This window comes from Tamandua tetradactyla, chromosome X (genome assembly GCF_023851605.1).
Source record: "Tamandua tetradactyla isolate mTamTet1 chromosome X, mTamTet1.pri, whole genome shotgun sequence".
NCBI classification, from domain to species: Eukaryota; Metazoa; Chordata; class Mammalia; order Pilosa; family Myrmecophagidae; genus Tamandua; species Tamandua tetradactyla.
In genome coordinates, this window is record NC_135353.1 from 160,564,710 (window position 1) to 160,585,479 (window position 20,770).

The window sequence follows — 20,770 nt, forward strand, 5'->3', positions numbered from 1 at the left end:
ATTTCCATCCAAATTCTTTTTAGGACTAGAGAGGACAACTACTCTATTTCTGGGTTTACAAAAACATGATTATCCCTCTCTTCCACTAAGGCAAAGAGTGAAAATTCATCTGAGAGCTCCTGTCAAGAGTGGATGACAGGAATGGGCCAGAATGCATACCATTAACAGGGTCTCCTATATCTTTCCTCAACTCACTGACAGCAGATGGTTAGCAAAAGATCCCCAATTCTCTGTGTTTTTTTCTGAAGAAATTAAATGATCTATTGTGCTCTCCAGCCTATCATGGAGAGTATGGGCATCTTATCTGTTGAGGTGGTTTTGAGCCAAGCTGAGGTCTGTGCCATGTAGCTCCATTTGCTTGGTAATTCCATAATTAAAGCGAGGGGATGTGCTGCAGAGAGAGCACACTGGGGCTCAGCAACTCAAAGAAAACTTACCAGTGTTGTAGTGCTTTGTGCAGTAGCCAAGTTCCTTCTCTTCTTTCAAAATAAACTGGGGCAGAGTCAATCCTTCAGCAACTTGCACTGGACCATCACTTAACCACTCAAATATCAGGTCATTCATTGTGTACCCAACTGGAGTAAACAAATCAAAGTGAAACATTGAGTGCATCTTTCAAAAAAAGCTTGAAAATCTACCATGTAAAGAAACAAACAGGGAACTCATTTAAAGCAGACACATGCTCAATCAATTCAAGAGCAGTATTCATAAAAGCTGCAATCATCATGTCAAGCACATGTCATTGGAGCCAAAGGAATTGAAGACAGCAAGCTATTTCTGGGTGACTTTTTCTATATAATAAGAGATTGGAATCTATGAAGTCTATTTTCTTCGGCCCTCCTTATTCACTAAATCTTTCTGAAGAAAAAACAAGCAAACATAAAAATCCTTTGAAGATTGTTTTTTTTTGTAAGAGCTGTGTCGGTAGCAATCCAATAAGACAACCCAATTGATGGCATCCATCTTAGTATTTCAAATGAATGCATTCTTTTTTAAATGAGAATGAATTCATCAGGGACCCGCCTAAAACATTTCCACTGCAAACTTGACCCATCTCCTAGACTTTGTTAGCTTCGCTTTTAGGATACTTATGTCAAAAGTCCTTAAGTTCAATCCTCAATTAGAGAAGGTAATAGTATGGGCAGGTAACCTGAGAGGAAGTTGTGGAATATGCCAATGATCATATTCATTTGTGCCAGTGTCTAGCTAAATAGGCCCACTCATGGCTATTAAAATGAAGGAAAACAGATTATCTATTATGTAAGGTTATACAGAACCAATCCAAAGTCAGATTGTTACCAGTTTAGCAAACCAAAGTTAGCTCTTAATCTCCAAGCTCCTGCTAACCAGGTCATTATTTTTCAAGTGTTTCTAGATCTTCTTGTACCCCAGAAATGAAGGCTACTCTTCTTTCAGGCATCATTTCTCCCCCTACCCCTTTGTTTTTAATATATGGACTCTAAAATGAGAAGGACAAGGAATATTATGAGAGGTGTTGGCTGGCCAATAACCTCAGCATATTCATTAAGTTTTAAAATTCTTATTCTTGTTTACTGCAATATGGTGACTCACCAAAGCTATCCAGAAATCAATAGCAAACTAACTGGACTCTAATTTCCTCCTTCTTTGAACCACCTTTAATATTCAAAGCCAAAAAATAAATACACGGAAAGCAACGAATTACAAAAGGGGCCCCTGTACCAGCATTGTTGCTCTGTAAAAAGAATGGACAACCCCACCTCTTCCACTGCAACATTTGAATGGGCACCTCCCACAAATTCTCAATGTAACCAAACACCCCACATCCTCATCTGGCTAACTTCTCCCTGGTCACCACCATAATATTCCTTTTCATCCACCTTGAAGGCCCAGCCTGGGGCAGGCTGAAGAGGTAAAGAGGTCAGGGAGGAGGAGGTAACATTGAGGTAGAAAAGTAAGGAGTTAGGTAGTAATTCCCAATCCCACATCAGAAGTTAATGGTAAGCGCATCTTTATTTCAATAACTTAATTATTTTCAGGTCCTGCTAAGACCAAGCAAATTTACTAATTGGAGATTTTTAAGCCTTGATGGAGCTTCCCTTGACAGCTATCGCTGCTGTTTTACAAAAAAAATAAATGTGTTGGGTTGAGGCAGGGGACATTTTGGGGCAGCAGAGAAGATACAAAGAAGGAAACATTATGTAAGAATGTTTTTCTCAACTTTTCTTCTCAGGATAAAGGGTTATGGGGGGAATGAATACATAAAGCTTCTTGTAAATCAGAAATTCTCATTATATTCCCTACAACTTCTTAAAACAAAGGCGTTTCATTATTTTGTTTATTTCTGTAGAAAGTTTCCAGGGAAATCTACAGTGTTTTAAATGATCAGAAGGAAACCCTGTCACTGCCTCTTTTTAAATAATAGTTGATGTCTTTTTACATTTATTATTCTTCTAAACCAAGAAGTTAAAAGAATTTCCTTGCCCTTGCCTCATTAAGTCTACTAACATCCCTGTAGGTCAGGAACACTTATTATTCTCTGCATTTTACAAACCAAGAAACTGACAGAGCAAGCCAGAAAAAATTTCATGTCTCTTGACTGAAAATTCCATTACCTTGGAGGCATTAGCAATTTATGGCATGTGTCAAAGCCTTCAGTAGCATCAGGGCTAGGGCACAAAGGGGACAAAGTAGGTGACATTCCTCTCTACTTGCTTCCCTATGCCTTTGAGTATCCATTGAACATCCAAGGGAGATATCTCTTATCCCATCTCATGTCCCTCATTCTCAAATTCCCCTCTGGCTCAGGACCCCTGTGTCTTGTTCTCAAGGCAATTATCCCTTCCTGCCAAAATTCCTTTGGGAATGCTGGTGTATATGGGCATGGGATGGGAAGAAATAGAATTTTCTGATTATACAGTGAATCATTATAGGGATTGAAGGATAATAATCTTTATTTTCCTGAGAGGCATTTTTATTTTCAAAGGAAAGCTTACTAAATCAGGCATGTTATTTGACATTTTACTTTCTGAGGTTGTCTGTGCTCTATCGATGATGAGCTTCTGATATGAGATGCATGTAAGCCCTTTTGCTTGACTTTCCATTAGAACTTTTGGGGTTGGTAAGTAGGTACAGAATGAGTCTAATGGGTCTTTTCTCCTTAATGCCACACTCAGAGAACCAGATCATTGGTTAACACAAGCAGATAGTGTTTCAACAGTGGTAACTTACAACTCTCCAGCTGCATGGTACAGGTTTGGACATCCATTGGAAAATTCTTCAAGTCCATGGGACAGGATAAGGTTAGGGTGAGTCTTAGCAAAGAAAAAAAAAAACACAATGGTTTTCAATCTGTGAGTCCTGAGTCTTGAGAAACAAATAAACAAAAAAAAACATTTGGCATTAAAGTGACATTGATTCAAATAATGAAATCTAAGCTGTCACTCAGGGCAAGCCTTTCTGTTTTTCACATGAACAGTGATCACTAAGTTTTTGTTTGTTTGTTTAAAAACAGCCTCTCACTTTCTCTTACCCTTATCTATCTCTTTTTAAAACTATTTTTATTGACAAATCTTCACACATGCACAGTTCATACATGGTATACAATCAATGGCTCACAGTATCATCACATAGTGTGTATTGATCACCATGATCATCTTTAAAAGAACATTTGCATCACTCCAGAAAAAGAAATAAAAAGAAAAAACCTCACATATCCCATATCCCTTACCTCTCCCTCTCTTTGACCAGTAGTATTTCCATCTACCAATTTATTTTACCCCTTATCCCTCCTATAATTTATTTATTTTTAATCCATACTTTTTAACTCACATGTTCATACCCTGGATAAAAGGACAGTGTTTTCACAGTCTATCAGTCACGTTGTAAAAGTTATATCTATATACAATCGTCTTCAAGAATCAAGGCTACTGGAACACAACTCAACAGGTTCAGGTACTTCCCTCCAGTCACTCCAATACACCATAAACTAAAAAGGGATATCTATATAATGCATAAGAATAACCTCCGGGATAAGCTCTCAACTCTGTTTGAAATCTCTCAGCCACTGAAACTTTATTTTGTCTCATTTCTCTCCTCCCCCTTTTGCTTAAGAAGGCTTTCTCAATCCCTTGGTGCTGGGTCCCAGCTCATCCCAGGAGTTCTGTCCCAGGTTGCCAGGGAGATTTACACCCCTGGGAGTCATGTCCCACTTGGGGTAGGGGGCAGTGATTTTACCTGACGAGTTGGCTTAGAGAGCGAGGCCACATCTGAGCAACGAAAGAGGCTCTCTAGGAGTGACTCTTAGGCATAGTTTTAAGTATGTTTAGCCTATCCTTTGCAGGAATAAGTTTCATAGGGGTGAACCCCAAGATCAAGGGGTCAGCCTATTGATTTGGTTGTCCCCACTGCTTCCAATAATATTGGAAATTCTCCAAATAGGGAAGTTGAATATTTCCTCCTTTCTCCCCAATCCCTCAAGGGGACTTTGCAAATACTTCTTTATTCCCTGCCCACATTGCTCTGGGATACATCGGGGCATCATACTAACTTGGACAAACCAACAAAATCTCACGCCCTGTTCAAGTTTCCATGTACTTATGATGTTCAACTAAACTGACAATACAAGTTAAATTAAGTAATGTGCTAGCCAAAATATAAATTTTGCATGAAATAAACATCTCTCCCTTTAGACTCACACAGAAGTTGAAGTTTTAAAATATGGACAATATCAAGTGATCATAAAGTTTTAAAATTATTGTAGAATTTCACCACATTTCCTTACTATTTCCCACCTTCCAGGCTCCACCTTCCTCCCCATTATGTTGGCCTTACTTTGATTCTAGAATCAGTAAAACCACTGAGAAATGGTGTAACAGAACAATGGACTCTTCTGTACACTGATATCCAAAAGACATAAGGTTTGTGCTGTTTTAGAATTATATCCTGGATAGGTGGACTTTGCTTTAAGGACAATAAATGATGTGGTAAGCATGACTGATTTGATAAGCATTAGTTTTCCTTCCTTCAAATAGGTAAATGCTTAACTCCATAATCTCTTTATTTGCTAATCTTCTTGGATGGGTTAACAATATATTATAGCATTCATTCTGGGATTTTGACAATTCTGGAATAAGTATCCTTTGAGCTAGAATAAAAAAACATTTAACAGTAATAGTTTGTATATGGTCTTTAACTCTCTGCACCTGAGGGGAGCTACTCTGCCCCCTTTCCCTCTTAAATGTTCTGACCTCCAGCCAGTTAGGGGCAAGTCTTCTATCCAGATACTATAGAGTCACTATCTTTTCCCCACCATTTCCTTATTTATTTATTTTTTTCTTTTTAACCCTTCAGGGAATGGTGCACACCTCTTGCTCTTCAATTTTTCTATGCCTCAGACATTAAAGGAAGGATATCAGGATTGAGATTGAGCAGATCTGGATTCCCTTTCCAATGCTGACTTAGACTTTCTCTGTCCACTAAGCAAGACCTCAAACTCACTAAACATTTGTTCCCTCACCAATTAAAATGATGAGATAGGATCAGATGATGCTTATTCCCTGTTAACTCTGATACCAGAATCTCTGCTATTCTAAAGCCCACTGCTCCAAATTCTGTTTGTTGTGTCTTAAACATTTATTATATCCTAAGACCCTTCTGACTCCCACAGTGATGCCTAAACTCTCCCTTGCTGTCAGGCCAATTTCCCTGTCCTCCTCCTGGTTCCCTTCTTTTTCTTCTCACTGCTTCATTTTACTCGTTCTATACATGCCAAACCAGAACACAAATTGTGGCTGATAAAGAGTAGGCTTAATGGCACACACCCATTTTAAAGAAAAGAAAGGTCTAGGTTTTGAAGTGAGTTTAGACAAAGAATGAATGCTGCCCTCTTCAAGATTGTCTAAATACAATAAGTGAGAAAAGCAAGACACAAAACTAAGTGCAGTGTGAGCTCAAATATCTAAAACGCATTTTCTAAATCTTGGAAATAAACACACTGATATATTAAGAGTAGATATTTTGGGTTTTGTGATTATTAGTATTTTGTTTTTAGTCTTTATTTTTTCTGCATTATCTGTATCGACAAGTACAGGTTATTTGAAACTGTCCGTAAAATATTCATCAGCTCTCCCATATTCGTATAATTAAATATGCCTTTCTTCAAGTAATAGCTGAAAGGTAAAATTATAAAATGCCTTTTTAGTCAGTGATTTTTTATCATTATCATATTATTTCTGGAAATTTATCATAGACAGTATTTTACCTTCATTGCTAAATAAATTAGCTTCTGCAGGCCATTCTGAGAACCCAAACACCATGTTTCTAAAATTAAAAAATGGTTTTTAGTTCCAAAACACTGACTTAAAAATAATATTTTAGACTCAAGAGCAGTTTTTTAAATGTCAGTTGTAGAGTACATTTATAAGTATATCTGCATGTGTATATGTGCATGCATTGGTGTGTGTTTCCCAGAATGGAGACTTTATTTTTTTGAAAATACAATTTTATTGAGATTAATGCCATGAACTCTTTAAAGTAAGGGCAGAGTATTAAAAAAAGTGAAAATCTCCAGTAATAAAAAAAATCTGGCACTTTAATAAAGGGGAATAAAATCTCAAAAGGATTGGTGGGTTTAAAACTGCCATGAACACAATGAGAATCTATTTTTTTTACCATTTCTTAAAGAGAAAATATTTTCATTACACAAAAATAACCAGAGGGCAGGTGTATAACTTAAGTGAATCAAAACTAGAAAATATAGAAATATCATCATCATTTTGAAGTTTATTCTTTATCAGCCTATTGGTTCAAGAAATTGGAAAATAACAATATTGGAAATGAATGAAATTTAAAAGCACATACACCATAGAACACAACTGTATATTGTTTGCTATCAGAAACACCCCAACGTTAACATTTTTAATCATAGGCTTGTTGAATTTTATTATTTTGAGAAGTGAGTTTTTCACATTTATTCAAGGAGAAGAGCCCTGGCACAATTATTTCTGCCTTTGTGGCAGATTTAACAATTTTACAGGTACACAGAATTATTGGGGTCAAAACTATTAACCATATGGAAGACCCCAATGAGAAATTTCCAGCAAGTACAAAACTATCCCTGAATCTTGTCTCAGCTGAGAATTCAGTGGGTATTTTCTTTCTTCCTAATTTATTTTCTTGATAGGTTTTGCATCAAAACATGCCAATAACAAGGAGGAGAGTTAACACTAGAGTCTGTTAAATCATATTATCAGCTGGGCAAGTGGGAAGAAATTATAAAGATCGAATACGTAAGTCCCTGCATGTTCCCACAGCTCATAACTTATGACATCTAGATTACCATACATCCAGAGGCCTAAAATCCAGGCTTGCCCTTTGCTTATTTTTTTCCTCTTCTATTTTTTTCATTAAAGTGTATATCAAATATAATAAAAATGTAAGCATCTTAAGTGACAGTTTGATGACATTTTACATCTGTAGTCACGTGGGTAACAAGTACCTAGATGCAAATGTAGAACATTCCTATCACCCAGAACATTCCCTTGTGCCCTCTTCCCAGTTGAGAAATTCTGCATGTAACCACACTACATTTATATTATGTTTTAAAAAAGCTATTTCTGATTTTAAAAGATTGAATTTTGGAAAAAAAAAAGACTTGACAGTACAGAGAGGCAGAAATTGCACCAGTTAAGGTAATGCGTACAACGATTTACTAAAATGTATACAACTTTTATCTCCTTTACTCTGCTCTCCACTAAGTATTTTAATTGAAAAACCAGCTCTTTCAAACTTGCCTGGAGACTCAGACATTTCCCTTACAGAAGCCCTGCTTTTTTAACTGAGAAGTAAAGGGTTGAGCAAACATTTCGATTTTAAAGGCAAAAGAATAAAACAAACCACAGGAAATCAGTCCTCTAAAATCTCCCAGTTCCTCTCTTTCTCCTCCTTCCTAATCTCCTATTCTATTCGCCTTGCTATTAAAACCAGCTCTTGGATTCACCTCTTGCTTAAAATATAAATGACTGATAAATGTAGACATTGTAAACTATTTCAGTTCCATTTATAGTTTTTTCATCCAGTATTATATTTTCATAATTTTAAAATGTGTTTATAATCTTTCTCCCCTTCCACAATACAAGATCCATGAAGGCTAGAACCCTGTCTTTTTTGCCATCTGAAACGTTGCCTGGCACAGAGTAGGTATTCAATAACTATTTGCTGAACAATGAATGAATGAGTGTCCTAAAGCAAAGGTTAAAGCTCTGTGGAAGAACTTCAGGCTTTTATACTGCTGAACTGGGAAAGGAGGAAAGATTTGGAAGGGAGGAGGCTGGTCACCAGAACCCGTAAGGTGTTTCTAAATTACAAGACTGCTAAATGAGGCAGGAAAGCTTGCCTGATTCCCTATGTAAGTGGCTAACAGATTCCCACCAGAAATACAGCAACTCAAGCTGTCGGAAAGCCAGGCAACTTGGTCCACTTAGGTTTGGGCCTTGGTTAGGCAGCTGAGTCCAGGGCCAGGTTTGCTCTCATGTTGTTAGAAGGATGTAAATTAATCATTTATTACAACAGCAGACAAGGGGCTCCTTGACTCATAACGCAACTAGTTGTTCCTCAGGAATTCAGTATTAGAATTGGGAGTCTATATTCAATGAAATATTTTTAAGGAACAAAAACTGCTATTTGAAGGGAAAACAAATTTTCAGGCAGAAATACAAAAGTTAATGAGTGATCTGCTTGCCTAAAGCAAAGAATGCCAACTTGCTATTTTGAGAGTTAATTCTAATGGCTACAATAATCTGTCTTGTTCAGAGAGAAAGGGCAAGGGGATACTTCTCTGTTTTTCAAAAGGAGCAAAGTAATCATGGGTATATTGCTGCTGTTCCTCTGTTGGGAACCAGGCTTAGCACACACGGTGCCGAATACTGCAGGCACTCAGTGGTGTTCAGATACACCAGAGTTGACAGCACCTCTGATGTTTCTTTGGGGTTAAAATATTCAATAAGGAAAAATAAAGATTAAAGTGAAAATGCTAATAATGATGGTGATGGTGAGGATGATGATAGTATTAATAATCATAATTCTCTGAGCCCCTGATGTGGGTCAATCGCTCTCATTATTTTACAGTCTTAAGAACCATCACACAAGGCAGATAGTGTTATCTCCATTTTTCAGGTAAGCAAATTGCAGCTCAGAGAAGCTAAGCCATTTACCTAAAGTTCCAAAACTAGTAAGTGACAGGAGTTAGGTTTGAACCCAGCTTTATCTGACCTCAAGGTCCATATGTTGTTTCCCACTCTACCACATTTCCTCCTTAATAAAATAATCTGGTACCAATTTTTCATCCTTGAGTTGGCAACTCAGTTGCCTTGTACCTGCTCTGGGTCACCTCTTTTAGTTTCCTTCAGGTATCCAGAATTGTCTTTTTAAAAATCAGATCAGATGAAAGGAAGAAACAACTCCAGCCTCTCCAGACAGCCTGGTAGAAGGAAAATATCATTGACTGGGATCAAGGGACTTTGGCAAGGAGGGGGTGTGTGGATCCATCTAATCCATAGAGTTGTTCAACCTTGACAAAACCTCTGGGTCTCATCCTTCACCCACACTGCACCCCTGACCTGCTCTAAATTTCCATGATTCCAAACTGTAAGTGAAAGGTACCAGCTTGAAGGATTTCCTGAATAGGCGAATTTGCCCTCAAAGATGATGAAAGCCTTAAGTGTAAGTGATAATGCTTCTGAAACTAGGAACTTTCTGGTAATCTAGGCAGGTAAGATATGAGAATGAGATATTTGTTACCCCCACAGGGCTTTCTCACTCTGACATCTTAGAACACAAGTTACTCTTTCCCCGTGAATTAATGACAGCCTTTCTCTACAATGTACGCCAGTTGAATCTTCCCCCTGGTTGGATCTTGATATTTCTTAACAGTATGACATTCTAATGTCAGGGAGATTTGACAGGATGCATCAAGTATTGAACAAGAGTGCCATCTTAACCCAGCTAGACCTTAAGTGAAGTCAGACTGGGGGAAAGTTGGAATGTAAGCTAAAAGTGCATCATTAATACAACCCACACCTCAGGAGAGGGAGGAAAAAATTAGGGAGTCAGTGGATTAAAATCCCGGCCAAGCTGGTTGTCTGATCAAGACATCATTTAGCATAGAGGTTTTCAAACTCTGGTGGGCATAAGGGTCATTTGAGGTCATTGGCAGGACTCCAGATTCTCAGGCCCTCATGATAAGCAGCCCAAGTGATACTTAGGCTGGTGTCCTATAACATATTTTAAGAAGCACACTTACTTCAGCATGTCCCAAGGGATCATTTCAATTACTGTCCATTTGACAGACTAAAAGTAGAAGGTTTTGAAAGGGAAATAGGAAAGATTTGAGAAAGAGGTCTGCTATTTTTCTTTAGCAGTAGCACTCTCTTTGAGAAGTATTATTTCCCACTGGGAACCAGGGCAGGAGATTTAGCCCCAGTAGGCTGCTGTGTGAGTGGACTAGTGGTAGTGAGACAAGGGAGATGATTACAAACATGCATCAGAAATTTGAAATAAGACTGTTTCTCTATTGAAGGAGATCACAGTTTAATGTTATAATTACATACACGTATATACATATATGTGTACATAAGTTCATGGAATATATCCGAATAGTTGTGAATCTATTCTTCAATTTTTAAAAATTGTGTCCAAAACCCCACTTAGAGAATGCTTTTGGATAATGTAAATCAGATATGCCTGAACTGAATCCTATAAAAGGCTTCCTTGGGGCCTAAATAAGCATGCATATTGATTTGGTAAGACCAGATAACCTATCCTTATTGAAGTAGATCCTGAGAGTACACTTTGGGTCTATCAAGGAAGCATACCTTGCACTGATCATTGGATGCTTCTGCATCAAAACCCAAGGCTCCCACACAAGGAACTTGATTCACATAGAACAAAAATAATTGGTCTAAGTTTTGTTAGGTAGATAAGGATTGAAAATTTTAAACTCATCATTTCTGAAAGTTCTGTAATGAATTGGTTGTTTTGAGTTCATCTATCATATAAAGCATAGAGGGGTCTTGCCCACTCTATCTCTGGGCTAGTCACCTAGTCCATTGGCAAGCACAGATATGGCTATACCAGGGAAGGCTTTCCATTTAAGCAAAGGTTGAGAAATTCATGGAGTATACACTTTTAGGAGTTCCAGAAAGATTCCAGTGCATATCATTGCCCACATACCATCCAACCCTTAGCTGCTACTAATCAACTAAAAGACCTTTCCTCAAAGGTTCCCATGACTAATAAGATGCAAATTCTATGGAAAGATTGGTGCTTTAAGAACTGTTAAATATTTTCTCCTTTGTGAGAATGAGTTGATTCCTCATCCTCATTCCCAAGAGTAGGCTCTGATATTGGGAGTATGGAATAGGGCTCAAGGGATCCTGAAGATTGAAGCTGGATGGACAACAGGGCTCAGAAGAGTGAGACTGGGGTTCCAGAGATAAATCTTTTTTTTTTCAATCTTGTCTAAGGCTGGAAATAAACCCCAAATTGGTCCTGGGCTGAAAGTTAGACTACCACCTCTCCATTAATTCCAAAACAGCATAAGGCCCCATTTTTCCCTGTTGACCTTGGAGATGAATGGCCATACTGCTTAGCACATCAGCTCTTCTACTCCTCTTACCTGATTAAAATCCCAGTAACTGACTAGGAAGTTCATGTTTAACAAACATTGTAAAGACATCACAGAAAATACCCATATGCATTGAACAATACTAGCTGGGAAGGAAAAAATATAATATCTGCTCCCATCTGTGTCTAGTCCCTTCAGAAAATGTGCACACATATGGTTGGCCCATGTTAATTAAGTCCAAATATGGATTAGATTCAACTTGGAGAGAACTGATATATCTGCAGCTAAAACTGTTCCAAATGCCTTAATATTTCTTGAACAAAAATGTTGTGAAGGTGTTGAGTAGTAAAGGGCTAAATTGAATACTACCAGAAAGGAGCTCAAATTTCCAAAAGTTCAAATAATCAATAATACCTGCATTTTTGTTATGTTTCAATTTTCAAAATAATTCACTTCTAGTATAATTTATATGCTCAAATATTCATAAAGATAAAATGTTTTAAGCCTGTAATTAAAGTAATGGGAACTGACTTGTCTATTGTCTCTATATGTCTAAGGTCATAGCTATTTAATGGTCGCACTCAGGCAAAAAAAGAAAAAGGCATTGTGATACACATAATTTTCTTAATGTTTGTTTGGGATTATTTTACTTTGGCAAAAAGGAAAATAGAACAAGTGCCTGCATGCTTGTGAACTATAAGTTTAGTTTTAAGAAAGCCAAACTAACTGTACGTGCTAAGAGCAAAATTGTATCATTTAACTGGTATTTTGCTGCGTTAAAACTTCTGTTGTGGTAACTCCGAGGAAGAGTTGTTGGCCACTGTGCCTGATGGCATCAGTTGAAGAGAGAATCAAGTCCTGGTCAGATAGGATGGGCCAACTGTGTTGGGATAACACTTTGAAATCAAGCACAACTCCTCAGCCTACTCTTAACAGTTAGCTAAAGGGGAGGGCTAACATTACCTCATTATGATGTCCAAAAGGAAGAAACCCAAGGCCAGGAGAATAGCCATCTGTTTGGGACTTAATTGGGGGATAAGTGGAGCCTGGGTCTTACCGGAACTGGATAAGGAAATGTCCCATGAGCATGGGGTAGGGACAATGGGGAGAGCTATCTCCCTCTACTTTACCCCTTTATCCTACAGCCAATTCAGGAGTGATTATTAATATTGACATTCATAGAACACTTAAAATGCATCTGAAACTAAGAAAAACTGCAAATCAAAGAAAGGCTAAATAACTGCCGATGGCCAGTTAGTAAGACTGGATTTAAATCCAAGACCTGACATCTGCCCCACCCCTCAGAGCATTCTATCTTTAGTCCCCTTGATCACTTATTTCCTTCAATCCTTCATCTGACTGCTCAAAGTAGGAAGGTATCCCTGCTAAACTGAACCATCAAATAAAAGTTTTATTATCCTTTGAAAGAACGAATTGATTGGATATGGGGATAGCCTTGCTCTGAGAGCATGTCACATGTGGAACTTCATGTAATTATGTATGTTCTTAACTGTCTTTCAGTGATTGTTCAATAGCGGATGCTATAGCCTTATGCCACAAACAAGGAGAGACTTGGAGAGACTGCTGAGCTTTGCAGATGGACAAATGTTTCCCATTATAAAATGGAGTGCCTTTCCTTTGGATTATATGCTATGAGAATACACTTAAGTAATTCATGTCTCTCATAAGAGCTATAGTGATATTACGCACTTTTATTTTGGGATAACTGCCATCTGGGGAGCTTTTCAAAAGCAGCACTGTGGATCAAGTGGACCCCATGCCAACATAAGTTGAGTAGCCTCACCAGGGTTTCTGACTTTCCTTTGGCTTCCTGCCACAAGAAATTTTAGGTAATGAGTAAAAGCAGACTAGCCCCTTAGCTCTGCTGGCTCAAATCTACCACATGATTTCCTTTAGCCTACATATTCAAGCAGTTATTGACCCAGACAACCATGTTTGTGTAATTGTTTAAGTAAATATATATACCCATAATTCATGAATATGTTCTGAAATGATATTTCACAGATATCCCTGCTGATGGAATCAGAGGGAATAAATAATCTAGTTTTGAAATTGGGAAATTTCCTATTAGGCATTCAGACATTTTGACCCACATTGAGTATTTGTCATTCTGTATACTCTAAGTTTAATGTTTGAAGTCCACCACACAAACTTTGGGTTGTCTGATCTTCCCCACACCACTCCAAAAATCAGAATTCTTTTCTCAGGAGCTGGATATTCAGTTTAGAAGAGAAGGGTGCAAAGATCCCAAAGTAATTTGAGACCGGCACCTTGAAATTCAGAATCTCCTCTTACTGATTCCCAATCCTGTAGGGATGAGGATCCACTCTTATTTACTCATCTGGAAAGAGATTTGTGGTTTGGGAAGGAGGTGGGGGGTAATTTGGAGTTACAGACTAATAATATGATAAAGCTGGAAGGAGCCTCAGTCTTCATCCACTCTTCTGGTACAATCTCATTTTACAGATAAAGGAATGGCGACCTATAGGCTGAACTGATGGGGCTGGAGAGGTTGTTCTATGAGCCTGGAGAATATGGTAAATGATGGGAGGAAGTGTGGTGCTAGTGATGCCGAGCAACCTTCTTGGTATTGGTATTCCATTCTTGGCCCATTGCCTGAAGAGCAAACCCTAGTGAATGTTGAATGTTAATGAAGTGGAAAGTTACCTTCAAAAGGAGGGAAACCTACTGGCTGCTATTGCTAATATAAGCAGCTAAACAGTCAAGGACAAGTGGTCATGCTGGTTGCTATAGGAGATAAGAAACTTGTATTTCATTTCACCTCATGATTTCCTCTTTTCCCTCAAACAAGGGTAAGATCCTCACTCTGTTGTGTTTGAGCCAATATTATGCTCCTTAGTGTACGTGTATTTCTGAACCCCATCAGGAGTGTAAAAGAGTCTTTCCAGCATGTCATGAGAATCTTTCATGTACAGAACACACTTTCTAGACCATGCTTCTACCCTCAACCACACCTTTTTTGAGGGTCACTATCCAAAACTACCCCTTCTGCCCCACCTGCTGAACCCACCAGTGTCTGCTTGTGCCAGCACTTCCCATCCTTCCAATCTTGTTCATCTCTTGTAAGAATGGGATCATTGTGGTTTCCATGGTATTTTCCAGTATCTCTCTGATGCCTCTCTGCTTAATTCTTATGTAGGTGCTTATGTTACAGTCATTAATTGCCGCATCAAGTCAAGTCACAAAACTAATGAGGATTTGGATACAGAGTTGGAAAATGATAATGTAGTTTTGCTTGGATTATAGGATATAAAGATAAACATGGTCCAAATATGCTTAGAGAAAAGAAGTTTCAGCTTTTCCTAGCTGCCTTCTAACACAATATAGGGTTTATGTGTTTTGGCAGTAAGCTCATCAAAGCATCCCCATTGGTAACATTTACTTCATTGTACATTTTATTTTCAGTTTTGACATCTAATAGAGAATGTCCTTCTTCCCTGTTCTGTGAAAATCATTCTGTAACTAAAGCTAGAATCTTTTGAAGGTCTTACGTCAGAACATTGGATGAGTCAAGAGAGTGAGCCTATGTGAGAAAAGCTGGCCTTTTATTTGTGTGGGTAGAGTTGGTCATTAGACAGCATTGTTTGGGGAGCACCTTTGGATGCCTGTGTAGAAATCTACAATCCTCCTACTCACAGTGGTGCCTGTAATTAATCATCGGAGGGAGAAGGCATGCCAATCCCCAAGTTACAATGCAAATACTCCTGGAAGGTGAACATTAAATTATCAGTTTCATCAGTCCTGAAATTGTGGACTGAATCAAAAGGTATTAATAAGCAAATTACCACAAAGTGTCTTAAAGGAATAAATTTCAGATTAGATAAACGTTGATGGTGAGGCAGATAGATGCCTTGGCAATATGGGGTGCTGTTGTTGGGGAGCATTCCCATAATTACTTATGGCTTGGGGGACTATCTGCAGTTGGAGGGTAGTATAAGCCCCCAGAAGACAGCAAAGGCAAACAATAGTTCCTTAACTTCACCTCAGGTGTACCCATTCTTGAAACACAGATAAATCTAGAAGCAAAGTTGTTAACTTCCTTAGGTTGTACGCTTCCTTAAGAAAATAAGAACCCATTTTTCTAAACAAGCTAATAAAAAAGAACTTAAATACACATATACACAAAATATACATCACATTTAGGGATGTTCAAGGACCCCCTGGAGTTTTCTTAACCTGCTCTCAGATTTAAAACCTCTGCTCTATAGGGTCACACTCAAAGAATGGTTGGTCCTATCTTAAAATCTGGAGTTTGTAGGGATCTATCTCAGTCAGGCTAGAACAGAAAGCATAATCATTACATTTCCAGAAAAATACCTAGAGCTTTAGAGTACATGGCAATGTCCATTTTGAGTGTCTATGCATATATTAGCATCTTCTAATGCTCACAATCAAATTATCTCTTCCTCAAAGGTGAGAAAATAGGGGAATTTGTTACCTCTCTGAACCTCTAGGTCACACAGTGAGTGCTGGGGCCACCACTTCAAGCCCAAAAGTATTTGACGCTAGAAACCTGTGCCTGTGATATTAGAAGTAACCAGGATGGCAGCATTCGATATCATAAGGTTTAGGGTAGGGTCCCAAACATACAACATTCTGGAAATTGTGAGATAAAGAGGATCTTGGTGTTGAAGTGGAACACACCATAAAATTGATTCAGCAAAGTAGTGTAGATGAGGAAATATGCATGTGCCCTAATTCTAATGGGACAAAAAATTATGAAAGAAAAACAGTGGGGTAATTCCATCTTTCCAAAAATGGTTGCTAATTGTTTATAATGTTAACAAATGGAGGAAAAAGCAAATGCTTTGAGTTGCAACAAAGTTGACATACGCCATATAAAGAAGAATTTCTGTACAATGTGAGCATAACTTATTACAGGATTCTGAGAGATTATAAAATCTTTTTTGAAGGTCTTTAAAAGCAGAATGGGCTATCAACAAGTTGCTTGAAGGCAGAGTTGACTAACGACTTTAATGCGTCGCTTCAACCCTTTGATCCCTGTGCTATTAAACTCTTCAGAAAGGAAATATACTATATGAGTTATATATGTTATATAAAACTCTCAACTAGAGTTTCCTGTTTGAAAGCCAGTTGTGTTACTGTGCTAATTTAAACAGTCTTCAAACATCTGCAAAATTTGAAGACACGTTATCTTCTCGTCTTTAATCTTCCCTTCTTCCTCCAACATGCCTTTGAAAAAATAAGTCCCATAAAGGTTGGTTCCAAAACTATATGTCTTTAGAACTGCATTTGCTTGTGTCTTTGGACTTGGGTTGGAGTTAGTGAGGAATTAAATTGGGGTAGGAGGCTGAAGTACTGAATTAGAAGTCAAGAACTTTGATTCTTGTCTTAGCTTTCCTATTCATGAGCTCCATTATTTTAGCTCACCTAACTTTTGGAAGAAGTCACTTCCTCATCTGTAACACTAAAATGCTGGATTAGATATTCTATAGCACACCTTCAAATTAAAAAATAAAACATCCTATGCTTCTATAAAAGTCAGAGTTCTGGCAGAAAATTCCCAGAAGCAATGGGAATTAAAGGGAGAAAACAAGTATCAGCGAAATCATAGAGAGGTAAGACAAGCTGTTCCTCTCACAGAATGCTCACCTTGTTTCTCTTCCATCTTGCCTGCCATATCCCATGGTGTCCTGACTTCTACTGCAATCCATTATATTCAATTCAACAAATATTGTTTGAACAATAATATTTGTAAGACTCAGGGCACACCTTATCATTCCACCATGGATTTAAGCTACTTTATGTAACTGGAATTTAGAATTTGACTCTCTCTGAAGGGTATATACAAAGATGTGTAATATTGTTTATACTTTGGTCAGAGATGACTGAAAATTAATGAGGCAGGCTGACCAAAAACATAAAAAAAAAAAGAGTGAGATGAAGTATATTAGAGAAGCAAATCTTAGAGAAAAATTAGAACAGAAATAGATTTCAATGCTTTCTCATTTGCTAAGACTGTGTCCTCCATCAATGGATAGAAAATTTGCTCCCACTGAGCTACAGACCTTTGGTTCCTATTTAAGAGATTTGCTTGAATTTTACTACGGTACCACAAGTGTTTGTATCAAGAGCACACTTATGGAGTTCTACTGCCCTCTCTTTTTTTGGCCCCCACCTCTTTAGAAAGAGATATTTAAAACTTTAGAAAATATGATTTGGCTTGTTATTTAGTCAACAGACTACGTAGTTCTCTTTGTGTTTTGTTTGGCCTTCAAAGCCTTGAGCTTTGGTTTCCACATAGAATTAATTCTATCCTTGCTCCTACAAAGCTAATAAAAGCATGGGGTCTTTCCTGGATGAAATGCTACCAGCATTTGTTTTAGGTTTCAGGAAAATACAAATGCAGAACACTGCCACAGAACTTTTTATTTTAATGTGGACCAATACTTAGGTATTATCTTATGTCTACCTGCCTTTCTAGACTGGAGCCCTTCCAGGGCAGGGACCATATCTCATTAAACTATCTAGGGCAGTTTAATGCTACTTTTGTAGTTCCTTTGCTACTTCTAGTTCCTTCCTTGTGTCTTTCCCAACCCTCTTCCTCCTATCCCATTTCTCCTCTCAAACATCCAGTATTCTCTTCCTCACCATTATTCACTGCCATCAAACCTTCTCTCAGAACTAAATCTCTTATCTACTCTTTACAGCCTGGTATGAATTTAGACTAATGAGTTCCCTCTGCCAAGGATATTTGCATTGTAAACATGATCGTGCAGGGAAATCTCCTCCTAACGGAACTTCAGCAGGGACTTCCCAGCACCTTTAAGATACCAGAAACCCTAGTTATTTAGCCTTAAACTTGAGTTGGACCCTGTAGCTGGCCTTATATGAAAAAATAATTACCACTTGACCTCTAGTTAGATTGGGTCCAGTGACTGAAATAAACAGGAATGTGGACACTGACCTCCATGTTATTACAATATCTGGGCCACACATTTCATTTGCAAAGTTAGAGCCACTTTTCTTTACTTCATTTTGTATTTATTCCCAATACTTGATTTATCTTATGTCTATCTGCCTTTCTAGACTGGACCTCTTCCAGGGCAGGGACCATATCTCACTTAGCTCTTCATCTCTAAGCTCAGCACAGTGTCTAGCTCACTGGAAATGCTTACAGGCAAATAATTGGATTTCTGCAGTTCAAATCTGCTAAGGGCTTATGTTGCCCTAAAATTGCATGCCCAGTTCTCCTCCACCAAGTATCTTTTCTCTGATTTCAAAGAATATCCACAGTCAAGGAAAATTCTAAGCTAGTCTGCTGCAGGACAAATCTTACCCAATCAAATACAATAGTTAGGGGTTTTTAGAGCCTATAATACTCTACACTTGGGAACCAGAGATAGAAGAATTGCAGTAAAATTCCCTTTACCTTCTATCTAGGTTTAGGGATTCTTCTATCTAAGTTTAGGGAACCTTATATTCTTCATGGTTCCAGAATGGAAATACCTTCGTAGAACAGAAAGAAAACAAAACAATTTTTTTTTTATTTCAACCATGCACGACGCCAGGTATTTACTAGAGCAAATGCCATCCAAAGCCTGGAGGGTTAGCTGGAACAGCTGATACCCCACACTGCTTTTTATAACTCTGCTTCCCAGCGCCATGCTCTACATATGTCCCATTTCATCAGGTCACGACAAGTTAGGTCATGCCCAATACTGCATCTTATACACCCCTTCTGCCCCCCCACCAAGAAAGCATCATAATGTAGAATATTCTGTATTTCCCTAAAAATAAAGTGGATGATGGAGGAAGTTTCCTGGTTCTTTGAACAAGCAATGAATTTCCTGCTTCTTACAAAAGAACTGCCTCTTTTACTCTATGAGACATTGGGGCTGTTGGCTATCAGCAAGCCGTAATGTTACTAGTATAAGAATAGAATACACAATACAGAGCCAAATTGTATATAGAATTGAGAAATGAAGTTGGGATGGCAGTGAGTCTGCCAACTTGTGGGTAATTATTTATTTGCAAGGGCACTAGTTGGTGACAAAATTTGGAGAGAAAGGGAGAGATTATATAAAGAATATTTAAAATGTATTTATGTATTTACTGAACTAAGTATCTCTCAAAAATAGTACACCATCCCTTCTCCTTTGGATAGGGATACAAAAGAGGCAAATTCCAAGTATCTTGACCTCAAAGAGCTTATTATTTAGAAAGGATGTTGACTTTAAAATACTGATAACCATGATTTCATTTACTGAACACTTACTCTGTTTTAGGTACTGTGGCAATTATTTTTACATACTCTATATCAGGGGTCAGCAAACTATGGCTGGTGAACCAAATCTAGTCCTCTGCCTGTTGTTTTTTTTTCTTTTTGAGGATCTTTATGGTTTAAATTGGGGGAAATTGTAGATTTACTGAAAAATCATGCAGAACTAGAGTTTTCATATACCCCCACTCCCACCCCAATTTACCCTATTATTAATACTTGGCATTAGTATGGTACATTTGTTACAATTGATGAAACAATATTATTACTATTATTATTATACTATTAATTATAAGCCACAGTTTACATTGGGTTTATTGTGTTGTACACTCCTATGTTTTTTTTAATTACTTTTTATTGATATATATTCACATACCATGTAATAATCCAAAGGGTACAGTGGTTCACAATATCATTATATAGCTGTGCATTTATCATCACAATCACCTTTTTTTGTGAAAAATAATATACATACAAAAAAGTAGTAAGTTTCAAAGCACATTGTGACAATTAGTTGTAGAACACGTTTCAGAGTTTGGTATGGGTTACAATTCCACAATTTTAGGTCTTTACTTCTGGCTCCTCTAAGATACTGGAGACTAGAAGAAGTATCAATAATTCATATTATTGATACTTCAGTATCAATAATTCAGTAATCATACTCATCTGTTAAACCCTACCTTCTCTGTATAACTCTGCCATTACCTTTGATCTTTCTCCCACTCTTTAGGGGCATTTGGGCTATGCCTTTTCTAACTTTTTCATGTTGGAAGGGGATGTTGACAATACAGGAACTAGTTGATGTTCTGGAGAGGCTGACCCCTCTGCATTTCAGGACTTATCTGGTCCAGAGACCCATCTGGAGGTTGTAAGATTCTGGAAAG

At 37.8% G+C, this 20,770-nt stretch overlaps 1 protein-coding gene across 2 annotated transcripts in view; it reads right to left on the bottom strand.

The window, feature by feature from the left end:
- The window catches only part of GLRA2 (glycine receptor alpha 2), a 202,606-nt gene that overhangs the window by 135,605 nt on the left and 46,231 nt on the right, over positions 1–20,770 (bottom strand). For both annotated transcript variants that reach the window (XM_077145093.1, XM_077145092.1), the window contains exons 5-6: positions 3,211–3,293; positions 438–575 (exon numbers count right to left, since the gene is read on the bottom strand). In XM_077145093.1, the coding sequence (XP_077001208.1) occupies positions 438–575; positions 3,211–3,293 (221 nt within the window). The remainder of the gene's footprint in view (positions 1–437; positions 576–3,210; positions 3,294–20,770) is intronic.